Genomic DNA, 14,321 nt, shown 5'->3' on the forward strand with positions numbered 1-14,321 from the left:
GGGAGCTGGTTTTCCAGAGGGAAAGAGCAGCATGAACAGGCCCAAGAGGGGAAGCTCTGCGCTCTGGCAGGGAAGCTGAGGCCAGGCCAGCTGCAGCCGGGAGACCCGAGGGAATGGCTTCTAAGAAAAGAAAGGGCAGGGTCACAAGGATTTAGGAAGATGAGCCTCAAAAAAATAAAAATAAATAAATAAATAAAAATGTCTCCAGGTCAGAATTAAAAAAAAAAATTTTTTTTTGGAACGATGAAGAATTGGCATCAGGAGGTGGTTGTGCTTTCGGACTCCCGAGGGACAACTGTGACCAAGTGGGACAAACCCAGGATTCCAGGTCAGCCAGACCTGGGTTCGAGTCCCTCCCTTGCAATTTACTAGTTACAAAACCTGGACCGAGTCATTCCAGTGGTCCAAGCCCGATTCTGGGAAATGGGAGCCATAGCACTGCCTTCGCTCTACGACTCACAGATTGGCCAGGAGCAGCTGGGGAGGATGATTTTAAAGCAATTAAGCGCTCTATACGTCAAGTACTATTATCCCTTTCCTTCCTTCTGGGTCACTGAGCAGTTGAGTGTTGAAAGTTCTTGACTCGTGAGGGGGGGGAGGGCACGAAACAGCAGCTCTCGTCCTGGAGGGCAGGGAGGGTGTGGATGAGAACAAATCTAAGTGCGTTTTTAGCTGCCACAAATCACACATGCTCACAGGAGCCCGTTTAGGCTCCGGGGCAAAGAAAGGACAATGGAAGGGGTGCCGAGGAACCCGCATGGAGCCCCCCGGCTTCACATACAAGCCAAGAGGTAGATCTGTCTGTCTCTGTCACACCAGGATCTCAAACCTTCAACATCCTAGACATTAAAGAAACAATTTCTGGTCCTTGGGGAGGGAATCTTTTTAATGAGTTCCATTTAGCTGCACACTTCCCACCCTTGGCCCCGTATAAAAGGAAGAATTTGCTTTGTAAAATGTCATGGCCACCTTCAAAAGAGCGGGAGCCATTCTGCCATGTCACGACACCAAATTAGAAATGGTCAGGAAAGACGTTTTCCTTAAAACAACGAACTCGTGGGGACGAGGAAGCCAAGCAAGAGAAGCCTGAGGCACGGTGGCAAAGAGAAATTGCCACCTAGCGGGACAGCCGGGTCCTGTACTAAGCCGGGGTAAACCTTGTCTTAATCTCCCTCTTTCCCGTCTTTCACTGAAGACAGAGGCTGGTGTGCTAGTCTGTTCGTCGCGTCCAGTGGGATCTTCCTTTTCTTCACCATTTTGTTTCTCTTCACAGTGGCGTGCTCGATAATTCCGGAGGGAAAATACTTGTTCGGAAAGTTGCTGGACAATCTGGCTACAAAGGGTCTTACTCCAATGGTGTCCAGTCGCTGTCGCTGCCGCGCTGGAGAGAGTCCTTCGTCGTCTCAGGTACGCCCGAGCTCAAGTGACCTCACGGGATGAAATGTGCCTTTTCAACATTCTGTTGGCTTCAGTGTCTGGCCCAACTCATTTCATCAAACTCTGAAGCGTTAGCTCTTCCGATAATTAGGATCATGAAACAATAAATTATAATTACCGTGATAAATCAACTACAGAGTCTGGAAATATTAAAAGGCTCCCCTTGCTCATTTTAAACACGCTGCAGCCATCCCTAAATCCAGTCAAACTTTTAATGAAGTGAATTCCATTTAATAACTTGGGCTTTTTTTAACTCCGCCTTTCGTTAGGCCAAGTGTGTCTCATGTCTGGATCCTCATTCCTTGATATTTCTGGTCAATGGATAGGGATATAGGCTCTTCGAGAACCGAACTACTATTTTGAGATTTCTTTTTGTTTAATTAATTGTTTCACTAGTCAGTTCTTGCTCTCTAGCTCCTTAGGATTTTTGTAGATAATCATTTTCATTCTTTTCTTCCCTCTTCCAACGAGGTGATGTCAGTGAGCTAATGACTAGTGCGATTTCACCATGCAAAGGTAACCGAGTATCTCTGTATAATCGTGACCTGCCCTTGCCTATTTTTGTGAAATTCTCCCAGCCTAACCTTTTGTCTTGAATTTTAATTGAAAGAAAAATTGAAGGACTACTATAATGAATACCCAGATTCCCTTCACCTAGCAACATTTGCTTTATCTGTCGACCTATGGTTTATTTTATTTTGTTCTAATCCGTGTGAAAATAAGCTGCGGGCATCATGATACTTTTCCCTCAGTACTTCAGCATGCACCTGGTACAAACAAGGACATTTTCCTAAATAACCACAATACCAATACCACACCTAAAAAATTAACATTGGTACAATAACATTATCTAACAAATAGTTCTTATTCAGTTGTGTCAGCTATCCTAAAATGGTCTTCATGGAAAGTTCTTCCTCTTACTCCTGCCCCTTCTCTCTCCTTCCTTCCTTCCTTCTTTCCTCGCTTCCTTTCTTCCTTCCTTTTCCACAGTCTAATAAAAATCATCCACTGCATTTAGTTGTCGCCTCTGTTGACTCCCTTTTCATCTAGAACTAGCTACTACTGCACTACCTTTTTTGGTCATGAATGGCAACGACATTCTAGAAGTCCCAGCCAGTTGTCCAGCGCTGTGCCTCACAGTCTGGACCACAGACAACTCCAACTATCTCCTCATGATTGGATTCAGGTTAAATATTTTCCAGGGTTACTACACAGGTAGCATCATAGCATCTCTGTTGTGCTGTGTGACTGTGGCCATCTCAGAAGGCACAATAATGTCAGTGTGTCTGGTTGTTGGACAGGCTGCACTTGACTGCTTGGCTACTTTACAGTATCTCTCCATGGGAAAGATACGTTGTAATTAATAAGTAATCCGTAGGGTGCTACTTCCCCAACAAATTCACCTAATGGTTTTAACATCTATTAGTGATCCTTACAGCAGCAAGAACTGCACTAGATATTGAAAAATTATAATTATTCTAATTCTATTATTCCTTCCACATTTATTAGCATGTATTCTTATAAAAAGAAAAGGGGTATTTCCCCCTCTCCACACCTATTTTTTTAAGTACCACTATGGACTCATGGATTGTTTTTGAAAATATATTATAATCCATTATCATCATTATTCTTTTTGGCACTCAAATTTTCCAAGTTTGACCAGTGAGAGCCCTTCAGACATTTTGAATTTTGTTTGTTTTTGTTTTTCTTGACATGTCCTTATGCTGTTTGAGCACAACACAGTGTTGTCATCATCTTATGTTTTCCTTACTCTGGGCCTTTAATCTCCCATTTTCTCCAAAAAGGCTTCACATGATTTTAAATAGATTCTAACAAAGCCTCCTGGCATCTTGACAAGATTAGGACCAGTGCGACTCTCCTTAGGAAGCACTGATGCAAGGACCAACAGTGGCAAGGAAGGGAGAAACATTTCATAACATAGTAGGTCTTCTAGTTTTGGACGTTTTCTGGTACCTTTATGTGTCCCAAGCCCCAGCTCCTACTGTCCTCTATGGATCAGAGTCTTAATAGAACTACAAACAGACCTTTTAGGATTCCTCACAACTCGAGCCATCCTGGTTTCCTCCTGCCTGCAGAATTCTGCACCCCCACGGTTCAAATTAAATGGGTTTCTACGTCTTAGTGGAAAGTGATCCGGCATAGCATGGTGAGAATGCAGAATAGAGGCCGTATGAAAATGCTAGTATCTAGAATTATCTAGAATCCAAATGTGTCAGGTCTAGAAAGAAACAGAATCTCTACATAGGTGTTTACCAGTAACTCCTGGCTAAGTAAGAATGTTTCAATCTTAGGTGCATAGGCAGCAATTCAAGAATCCCAACAGAAGTGTAAAAGGAAAAATTAACTCCAAGAGAGTAGCGACGTTTGGGGTTTTGTAAATGAAAATCAGTCTGCTGAGATTATTCCCTATAAATGTCAACTTCTGCGTCCCCTCATTTCACCTAGTGACATTTAACCAAAACACTTCTTGCCAATTATAACAAACGCGTGTGTGCTTCTGCAGTGCCTCTTCCGAGTGCGTGAGCGGGGAGAGCACATTGTGGGGGAAGGGCCCTGACTGGCCGGCAGCCAAGACTTGTCCCCACTCTCCAGAGGCTCGGGTTTATCTGGACTGGGTCTGAGTCCTCCTCAGAGGGCTCAGGTGCCTCCGTGACCTCTCTCTAGGTTTTTATTTCTAATTTTCACACATCACTGTGCTGCTTCAGTTAATTCGCTTTGGCAGGCGGGGTTGGGAGCAGGAGCTGGGATGTGCATTTCTGGTCGGTGCAATCTTTTGACAGTCCAGGGATAGGCAAGGTCAGAGAGGCAAGGTCAGAGAGCCATTTTTTTTCCTTGATCCTTATTTCAGAAAACTGAGCTCATGTTCCTTTTCCTCTTGAATAGAAGCAGACAGCAGAGGATTTCAGATGCAAAAAGAGTAAACAGAGGGAGACCACATCTCCGCTGTGTGCTCTGTTGATCGAGTGGGTCCCACAGCCCTGGGGCCCTCCTTGGGTCCGAAATAACCCCAATCACTGTTATTTGGAGGAGGCCCAGACAAGGGCAGGGGACCTGGAAATGCCACGCTCTGTTCCCGTGGAACTTTAATGAGATGAAATAACTCCATAAGCCCAAACATTTTGCCTCATCGCCACTGTGAGTGATATTCATAGGCCGCGCCAGCAGAGAGTCTTCCCGTCTCTCTGGTAACATATAGTTCCCAAAGAGTAGAACTTTTTTTTTTTTTTCATTAGATCCTCATAACTTAATGGAGAAAATCGGTCCATATCATTGTCTGTATTTCCCAAATGAGAAGAATGAGAGTCTCCAGGATTGAGGCAGTTAATTAATGGCAAATAGAAACAGAAACTTTGAGGCTCTTCTTCCCAATTCCAGGCCCTTTCTGAGCCCCTGTCATCCCATCTGCTTCAAGACTCTACAATCCCTTGTGTCAATAGGGCTTTTGGCAACATCGTGTTCTAGATTCTGTCCTACCCCTCTGGGTCTCCATCACCCCACTCCTCACCATCACCCCAAGCCCATCCTATAAAACTACTTCCTTAGGTTGCAAGGTAAAATTCTTTCATTATCAGATGTAAATATTAGATGACAGGTGAGACCCCTCTGAGTTGGGACAGAGATCTAAGCATTAAGGTCTTCCTTCTCTGAATAAATCCTTACTGAGGATCTCCTACCTTGCAGACACTGCTCTAGGCGCCAATTGGACACTTACCAATTGAGACTGATCCCCTGCCTTCTGGGGCTGGTGGGGAGGGTAGGAGGGAGGCCCCGGGGTGGAGGGGTGGGGGGGTGGGGGAGGCTTCTGTATTGCAAGTGACACTTGCCATCCCACTGTGAAGCAAAACTCCTGCAGTGGGATGTCAGGCATCACTTCCTGACGGAGGGAGGCTTTGTGGGCGGCAGCCTTCTTGGGGAATTTTCAGTTCTGTCAGGCTTGGTACCTCCTCACCCAGCCCCGATCTCCTGATCGTTTTTTCTTTTTTATGCCTCCTTTGTTTTCCTGATACATATTAACATTCCTTCTCATCGCCTGGCCTCTAAACTCTCTTTCCCTAGGTGGGTAACAAATGTTTATTTGAAACCTACTTGCAGGTTTCTCTAGTGCCATGGAATTCAGATGGATCCCACAGGGTCCATGAAAGGGAGAGAGAGCCGTTGTGCAGAGCTAGCCTGTGACCAGAGCTCTGGAGCTTCCAGGAGGAGGCAGGGGGAGTGTTTTTACATCCATCTACTGACCTAATTAAACATTCGACACCACATGTATGGAAACCTTAGCTTCCATGTCACATCTTCATGAGCAGAATAAGGGTTACTAATGGGAACTCTGAGTCATGGAGATTTTATTGCTTCCTTTCCAATATTAATAAAACACAGGCTCTACAGGAAAACAAAACATCGCTTGACTTTCTTATTGTAATCAACAATTCACCTGGGGGGAGACTGATGGATTTATTGAACTCCAGAGAGATAAATAGGAAGGAAGGAGTCAACTTACCAGAACAGAACCTTCTAAACCCTCTGGCTCTAGAAAGAAATCTTTTTTTTTTTTTTTTTTCATTTTTTTTTCTTTCTTGCAGAAGGTAAACCCCAAAAGGGTGTAACCTACCCATCGGCTCTTACATATTCATCAGCGAAAAGCCCGGCTGCCAAAACAGGCAAGTGTTCATGTGTGATGTCATCTAAAGCTTCCAAGTTTGTAAACACATGTTTTAGGAGGTAGTGTAGAAATTAACATCGGAACGGGTCAAGCTCCACTGACTCCAGCAATATTTCAACAGATGCCAAAAGCACAGGCACAGAAATCAAGGGGATGAGAAGGCTAGGCTGAAGGGTAATGCTTTAGTTTTGGGGTTTTGTTTTTGCAACTCCAAGATCATTTCTATGTTTGTGTCATTTGCATTCAGAATGACTGTAGCCTTCGATTGTACCATATTGTTGCGTTAGAAGATGGCAGGACATTCTGTCTAGAAAAGTCCCCTGACAGCTGAAAGGGGAAAGGCTGTCTCTGCTTAGGTATGAAATGAAGGAAAGCAAAGGGGGTGATGTGGTATATGTGTTCGTGGAAAGCGACTCATGGAAATAATCCAAGCCAAAGATACACTGTTTATGAGGTCGTGCTGACCCAGCTTCCTGTGAACCACAGAGTACAGGTGGATCTCAGGCCAGGAAAATGCCTTTTCCTAGGTTTCTGTGTTAAAGCAGGAACTGAGCTACGCATTACTGTGTCTTTGGGGGCATTTTGGTTTCCCACACAGAACGGATAAATGTCCCTTTCTAACATACACATAAAAGGGATACTTGGGGTCTCGCCCAGCTTCTAGAGGAACCGCTCCTTAAAATTATAGTTACATTAAAGAGTAAGTTTTCACCTATTCAAATAAAAAAATTCCAGTGAGAACTGTAAAATGGTGACCCCCTTGTGGCTACCCAAATGATAAAATTCCTATAGAAAGTGGGGGAGGCAGACAAGATGAGGATGTGAGGGCTGTCCATGGGTTCCACCAGTCTTGGCATGCCCCTACACAAGGCTTCCTAATCCCTCCAGGCCTGTGAGTTAACAGGTAAATCAGGTCAGGATGATCCCTCAAAGCATAATAACCTTCTTCCACAGGGAAATCTCTCACTGAAAAAAATAGAAACACCTTAAAACGATAAAAACCAAAAGCATCTTGATTTGCCTGGTGCTGCTCCTGCTGAAGATGGACTTTTCTAAGATTTAAATACTGTTTCCCCAGGCAGTTAGCAACACCAACAGGCAGCTGTGACTTGGCTAGAGTCTCAGGCTACCCTGAGCTAAATAAAAACAGGGAAACGTTGGTTCGTAGAAGCTCACCAACCCTGAGAAGGCACACTGCTGGTGCTACATGCAAGGAAATCTTTATTAGAGGTTGCTGGGCTGGAGTGGCGGAGGAGAACCCTCTCCCGGTTCCCCTTGGTCATTGCCCCAGCCCCTCCCCCTGGAGGAAAATCAAGCTGAAGTTTATGATAATGTATCTGACTTCCTAAGAACCTCCTGCCCTCACAGCTTGTCCCCACCAAGGCCACCTCTTGCCCCTATCTTGAGAATAACACTGTTGCCACCAGAACTGTAGAGGCATCGTGGGCCATCCTCTGATGGGAACCACATTCAGGAATCTTGAGGTTATTTGTGACTTGCCTTCCACTTTGTTCCCCTTTAGAGGAAAAATGTGGAATTTGGAATCAAACAAATGTGGGTCCAAATCCTGGCTCGGCTACCAAATTTCTGTGAGACCTTATGTACATTTCTTGACCTTTTGGAAAACATATTCCTAACCTTAAAAATGGGAATTCTTGGATTGGCTTCCAGGATTGTGATTAATATCAAATGTACAGTCTTATATAAAAGAGACTGTTCCAGTGTCGGGCACATAGTAGATGCTCAGTGAATATTAGATTTCCTGCCCTTGTGTATAATCCTGCAGCCCGTAGTGAGTGAGTGGCTGGAAGAGCTAAATCCTCTCCATCACTCCGACCTCCAGGCATTGCTGCCAAACTGGCTTCGGTGTCTTTCTCGTGGTGTCTCACATCTGACACTTACTGCAAGAGCTGTTTTCCATTGGGGGAAGGGGGCGTGTGACATAAGATGATAATAAATGTCAACTACTGCCATTGATTGGATACCTACCATGCATGAAATAAAATCTATGTGATTAGGGCCCTAGGGTCTGCATTTTAACACCTTCTTCATGGCCTAATAATGAATCAAGTGTAGGGAACTCTGAGGACCTCCTCCTGCTGCTGAGAAGGTAGTCATCTACAATTCTTCATGACCTTGGGGTGCCTGAGTGGCTCAGATGGTTAAGCGTCTGCCTTTGGTTCAGGTCATGATCCCAGGGTCCTGGGATTGAGCCCCCACATTGGGCTCCCTGCTCAGTGGGGAGTCTGCTTCTCCCTCTGCCTCTGCCCCTGCTCATACTCTCTTTCACTCTCTTTCTCTCAAATAAATAAATAAAATCTTAAAAAAAATTTCATAACCTCATCCAAAGAGTAATATGTTTAGTGCCTACAGGAAATTTTGACATGTGTTCCCATGAAACTCTTTGAAAAGATCTCCATGAAACTTCCATGTATCTGAGATTATATGGAGAAACTATTTTACTGGTTTCATTTCAAATTCCTCAAAAGGAACCAGGTGCTATGAGGACTTCACTTTGGGTCACACCGGCCTTATGTTCAGGAAGGAATTGGGAGTAGAGCAATTGGAGTAGAGCTCTTTCTCTGTCTTTGTCTAAAAGACAGTTCCATTGCATGCAGGAGAGTAGGCAGAAACAACAGCCCATGGAAGACCATGGAAAACGAGAAATGGCCCTTTTGGTTGAATTGATGACGCGCTTGAAAGTATCTGTGTTTTAAGCAGGTAACACAAATGGCTGCCCTTGGGATATTTAATCTGCTCTCCGGCAATCTGTATTTGCAAAGGAAGACTGAGGTATATAGAAATCTCAGAGTTATCCAATGGTATGAGGAAAACAAATTCATAGTTTCAGTATCTAATAAGTGTCAGGTGGCAAAAATATTCATTATTATTAGAAGTTTTATTTTTAATTTAATTGTGGTTTTATTAATAATTTGCAAGTAAAATGTACTGTAGGCTTTTTATATTTCTTTCCAAATTAATAATTTTAGCCTATTTCATCAAATGTACAAGTCATTCTATGAAATGGCTTTCCCTGTATACAGCAGGTCCAATCCGGGCCTGCGTCCCCCTGCCAAGGCACTGATGCTTCGTAGCGTTTACCGGAGGGTGAGGGAGAAGACTATTTTGGAGAAATGAGAAACTTCCCTAGGACTTGTTATGAACACTCAATTCCTTTGGAGTCATGGGAATGTCATAAATCACAAAAGTGGTTTTGCCCCAGGATGGCGTGAAGCCTGGCTGACCCCCCAAGGCCTCTGCCAGCTCTTTAGCAATTTGTCTGGCACAGTCTACAGGCAGATTTAAAGGTGACCCACTGTTAGCAACAACAGGGTGAATGAGAGATCTGTCTCCTGCCCCGATGGCCCGGTGCCTACAAGAGCAGACTGAAGGGCCAAACTCCAACCCGTGCCCAGGGCACCTTTGGCCGACCTGCTCTCCCGAGTCACTGCTGTGACTCCCACAGAAGGCAACGGCAGCAGGGTGACAAGCGCGCAGATGTTAGCTCTGGGTCATGGGTCTACATGCCCCTTCAGACGTCTGTCCGCATGGCTGGGCCACGGCCATGGGGCAACACCATTTCCGGCATGTTGTATATGTCAAAGGGGAAGTTGGAGGGTTCACAGGAAGGGTGTAGCACCTTCTCATCTCACATGCGAGCCTCTTGGCTCTGTTCTGTGCACCAGAGAGGCATTAGCCCCAAGCAGAGTTAAAAGCTAGCTAGGATGTTGTGGGTAAGCTGAAAAATGTCCCCCACCAAAGACACCCCTGGCCTCGTCCCTAGAATCTGTGCCTTCTTCTGTATCTGGCAGAACACAAACAGGAAGAGGGAGGGGGGCTTTGTGGATGGGACTAAGTTAAGACTTAAATGGGGAAGTTATCCTGAATCATCTGGGGTGGTGGTGGGGGCAGAGGGAGACTTGATACACGTGGAGAAGAAGGTCATACGAAGATGGAGCAGAGAGACACCTGACGATGTCAGCTGTGAAGCTGGAGGAAGCTTGGTGGCAACGACCAAGGAAAGCCAGCAGCCACCAGACGATGGAAGAGGCAGAGAGTAGATTCTGCCCTCGAGCCTCCCAAGGGAGTTCAGCCCCGTGAGACTGATTGCCGACTTCTGGCCTCCAGAACTCTGAGAGAATAAATTACTGTTGTTTTCAGCCCCTGAATATGTGGCGATTTCCTAGGACAGCAGCCCTAGGAAGCTATTACAGCTGCACCAGTGTAGAAGCTGGTGTCCCTGCCGTGGGGCTCAGGAGACCCATGGAACTGGTGGCTATTGTTCCCTCCCAGCCCTGGGGCACTTTTGGTTTGCCGGCCATTTTTTGTGTCCTCTTGGCACAGACCCATGGTTGTCCATTCAATAGCCAATGGCCACTGGGTAGCCCCTTGTCCCCTTGCCCTGAAGCTTCAGAGAAACTGTCAAGGCACCCGGAATACTAATATAGAAACAACCTGAATCATTACATGTGAATGAAGAGCATAATTTAGAAGTAGAATCTAGATGATCTTTCCCATCTAGTTATTTCTGTTATCCCACTTTACAGTTGAGAAATCTGGGGCCCAGAGGAGTTAGTTGACTAGTCTTGAACCAATCCAAGCTAGAGCATCTAGAATGTATTCTCTAAGAGTTAGTCATAGCGGAAACCCCCAAAATTCCTTCCATCCCTGGGTCAGTGCTAACTGACACAGCAGAAGACAGAGAGAGAGTGAGAGAGAGAGCGAGAGGAAGGAAGGAGGGAAGGAAGAAAGGGGGAAGGGGAGAAAGGAAGAAAGAGAAAGAAAGTTCATGAACCATTGCTTCCGGCATCTGGCAAATTAATCTGGCAGTTAATCGAGTTCTACCCTCTCTGTGTTGTTATAGTATTTAACCATTGCTTAAATAATTTATTGTTATTTAGTGTTTAGTGTTATTTAGTGTTTAGCAATTGGCTTATTGCTCAGACCAGGTTGTACATTCTTTTCAGAAAGGTGGATTTTATCCTCCTCAGTGGCCAGCACAGATCTTTGCTCAAAGCTAGCATTCCATAGACGTTTATTTTGTTTCTGTCCTCAAGAGCCTACCATGATTTTGTAGGCCCCAATGTCATTTCATCTTTTTTTACAGGTGAGGCCACTAAAGCCTACCAAAAGCCACCAGTCCCAGGAACAACTGCACAGCCAGTTACCCCGATGCAGGTTACGGGAGCCACGGCCACCGAAGCCACCGCTACGAGCCTGCCAAAGCCATCCCCATCCACAGGTTCAACCACCAGCAGCCTCAGACCACAGCCCGTGGGCCACAGGAGCTGGGAGTTGGGTCAGTAGGTAGACTGTGTGTTGTCCTGTGCTAGCAAAGTAGGCTTTCGGAGTCAGGGCTCTGTCTGAATGCTTGTGTGGAGTGCCCATCTCCCACCTTTTGAGCTGGGTGAGGGGTCATGCTGAGACCTGGGCCAGGAGTATGTGGATGTGTCCTTCCAGACTCAGGGGTAGACTTGAGCCTCATGCTAATTCAGGACATGCTATGAGCTAAGCAGACCATGTCAAAGGGGCTGAAGACAGATTTGACAGTGGGATTGCTATTGTCAGACTGTGGAAGGTAGGATATTACACAACAGTTTCCTTTTGCAAAATCCTCATTTCTCCAAAAGTCCAGCTGAAGGAATAGTAGGGTTCAGTGGAAATACTGTTGGGTTTTAAGTGACACACTGTATATTCCCAGAAGTCTTCAAACATTAGAAGCAAACAAAACTAAACAACTCCTATAGGGAAAACCAGATAGCTACATTTTTATTCCTTTCCTGATCATTTTTTATGCACCCATCTCTTAAATCAAGTTTTAGGTTTTACCATAGTCTATTTTATGAAATTAATCTTGGTATTACATCAAACAGGACCTTAAGGGTTCATCTGAGGACCCCCCTCTCTAGTTTTTAACACAGGCTTCTCTGCCAGCCCCCCTAAGCTAATCAGCACCCCTCTCACTTCTAAGCAACTCTGGCAAGAGTCTGGAAAATTCCACAGCAGGAGTGACAACTTTTGTCTCAGCAGGCTTTTCTAAATATTTCCCTCCTGGGGCCATTTTTTCCTTCCAGGAGGAAGGACCTGGGTCTTATTCTGTTCAGTGTCTTCTCCAGCTTCCAGACATTTCTGCCACACAGCATGGCCCTTCCCCTTCCCGTGTCAGAGCCCAGCCATCATTTTATCCTTTTCTCTAACAAATAGTATCAGCACTTGCAAGGCGCTAGACATTCCTTGAAGCACCTTACAAACACTCTCCTAGGAAATTCTCGGACCAGCCCTCTGCAGTGAATGGATGACTTCTGCTTTGACTAGTCCCTTGTCCTGATGAGGAGCCTGGGGTGTGGGGCTCAGCCGGCCCAGCTCACACAGCTGAAAAACAACGGGAGTCTGGTTCTCTTGGAACTGGCCTGCAGGAGGTGCCCCTGCCATCCTCGGCACCCCGGGTGCGGATGAGGCCATCTCAGAAGCGGGGGTGTTAAGCACAATCAACTCCCACTGTGATGAGGAACAACAACAATAGCCTACAGGTCAGTCCAGGCTTCCCGGGGCCCGCACACCACGCACCCTTTTAGTCAGTGTTCCTAAGAACTCTACTAGTCGAGGAGTATTATCAGGCCATTCAATGAACGACCCATGGAAGAAGCTATGATATAAAGTCCCCAAATAAAAATACTGTCCAGAATACATAGGACCTGCCCCCCCATCCTGTTGCTGTGTAACCGCTGCCGACTGGAGCACAGGCTTACCGTGCCCGCCAGCAGGACACATAGGAAGGAAGGAAGGAAGGATGTTGGGCGAGGGAGTCCCACAGCCAGGAGTTTTCCTCTTTCTGAACTTCAGGCCCTCGACTTTTGAAGCCCTTGATTCTTTCAAAGACTTCGGCGTACTTGACTAAGTTGTTTGCTCATGGGGCCTCCTTGGAGGAGGTTGAGTCTTACATAACACATATAATTAAACACGTGGCATATTTATTTGGCTACCCTGGGAGCCTGGACATCCTGGAACACGTTGGGCCTGTGCTTGTAGAAACCTCAGCCACCTTAGGTTGTGGCTCCCAACCTGGCACAGCCTCATTATTCCTGGCCGGGGCACAGGGCCGTTGGCCAGCAGCCTCCCCAGCCCATCGGCCTCCCTGCCCAACCTCGTCCAGCACCCGCGCCCAGGCCGCCCCACAGACTGCCAGGCAAACACTCAGAATGAGCGTTCCGGCCTGCATCCACCCTCGCTGCCAAGAAAGGGGCCAAACTGGGGAGGAAGAAAGGGATAGAGGGCAAGAAAAAATTATATTGCCTGTTCAAAGGATTTTGTGTAGGAACGAAAAGAACTGAAAATGGGTGTTTGAATGCCTGTGTCTTTTTGTTAATAACAGTTCATTGAGATACTTTCCACATAGCATATAATTCACCCATTTCAAGTGCACGACTCAGTGGTTCTTAGTAATCACAAAGTTGTGCAACCATCACCATGACTGACTCTAGAACATTTTTGCCACCCCAAAAAGAAGCCCTGTGCCCATGAACTAATCCCTCCCCAGCCCCAGGTTGTTGCCCTTCTACTTTGATGAATGCCTACCTTAATGTATGGCTATAGATATTTGCTCTGATATTTTAGCCCAACTATTTTAAATAATATTTAGTACACAGATAATCCCTTTTCTTCTTCAAAGAAATTGAGAATGTTCTGCCAGTTCTAACAGAGCAACTCTTCTACTGCTGATATACAAGTGAGTTTTTGTTACTGCATTTATTAAGGGCTTTTCCCTCTCTTTTTATGTGTGCCTGGAGTCAAAGGTTCTAGAAGTTGGTTGTGGAGGGGTGGCCAAGTAAAACCCAATTTATTTATTCAGTCAACAAATATTTATTGAGTGCCTACAATGTGTCAGGCACTGTTCTGGGATCTTGGGCTATACCTATGAACACATCCTTCCAAGATCCCTGCAAAGGGTCACTTCAGCTCTTGGCTCCTAGAAGTGTGTAGCCAGAACAGGAACAATCTGCACTGGGGGGTCTGTGAGTCCTCTTTGCTCCACAATGTGGTAAGGAACTGTCGTTCTCACAGAACATAGGAACTTGTAGAGAGTCTAGTGGAAAGTGGAAACTTCATAGCCGGAAAAGACAGGGGCTCTCCCAGTCCAGAAGGAGGGGCAGATACAGGCGGAAGAACAAGGAGGATGACCCAAGAATGGGCCAACCAAACAAGATAG

At 45.8% G+C, this 14,321-nt stretch overlaps 1 protein-coding gene across 4 annotated transcripts in view; it reads left to right on the plus strand.

Moving 5' to 3' along the window:
* VIT (vitrin) overlaps positions 1-14,321 on the plus strand; it is a 96,567-nt gene that overhangs the window by 47,611 nt on the left and 34,635 nt on the right. For all 4 annotated transcript variants that reach the window (XM_059188648.1, XM_059188649.1, XM_059188650.1 and 1 more), the window contains exons 5-7: positions 1,274-1,407; positions 6,036-6,113; positions 11,223-11,414. In XM_059188648.1, coding sequence (XP_059044631.1) covers positions 1,274-1,407; positions 6,036-6,113; positions 11,223-11,414 — 404 coding nt within the window. The remainder of the gene's footprint in view (positions 1-1,273; positions 1,408-6,035; positions 6,114-11,222; positions 11,415-14,321) is intronic.

Source organism: Mustela lutreola, chromosome 9 (genome assembly GCF_030435805.1).
Source record: "Mustela lutreola isolate mMusLut2 chromosome 9, mMusLut2.pri, whole genome shotgun sequence".
Lineage (NCBI taxonomy): Eukaryota > Metazoa > Chordata > Mammalia > Carnivora > Mustelidae > Mustela > Mustela lutreola.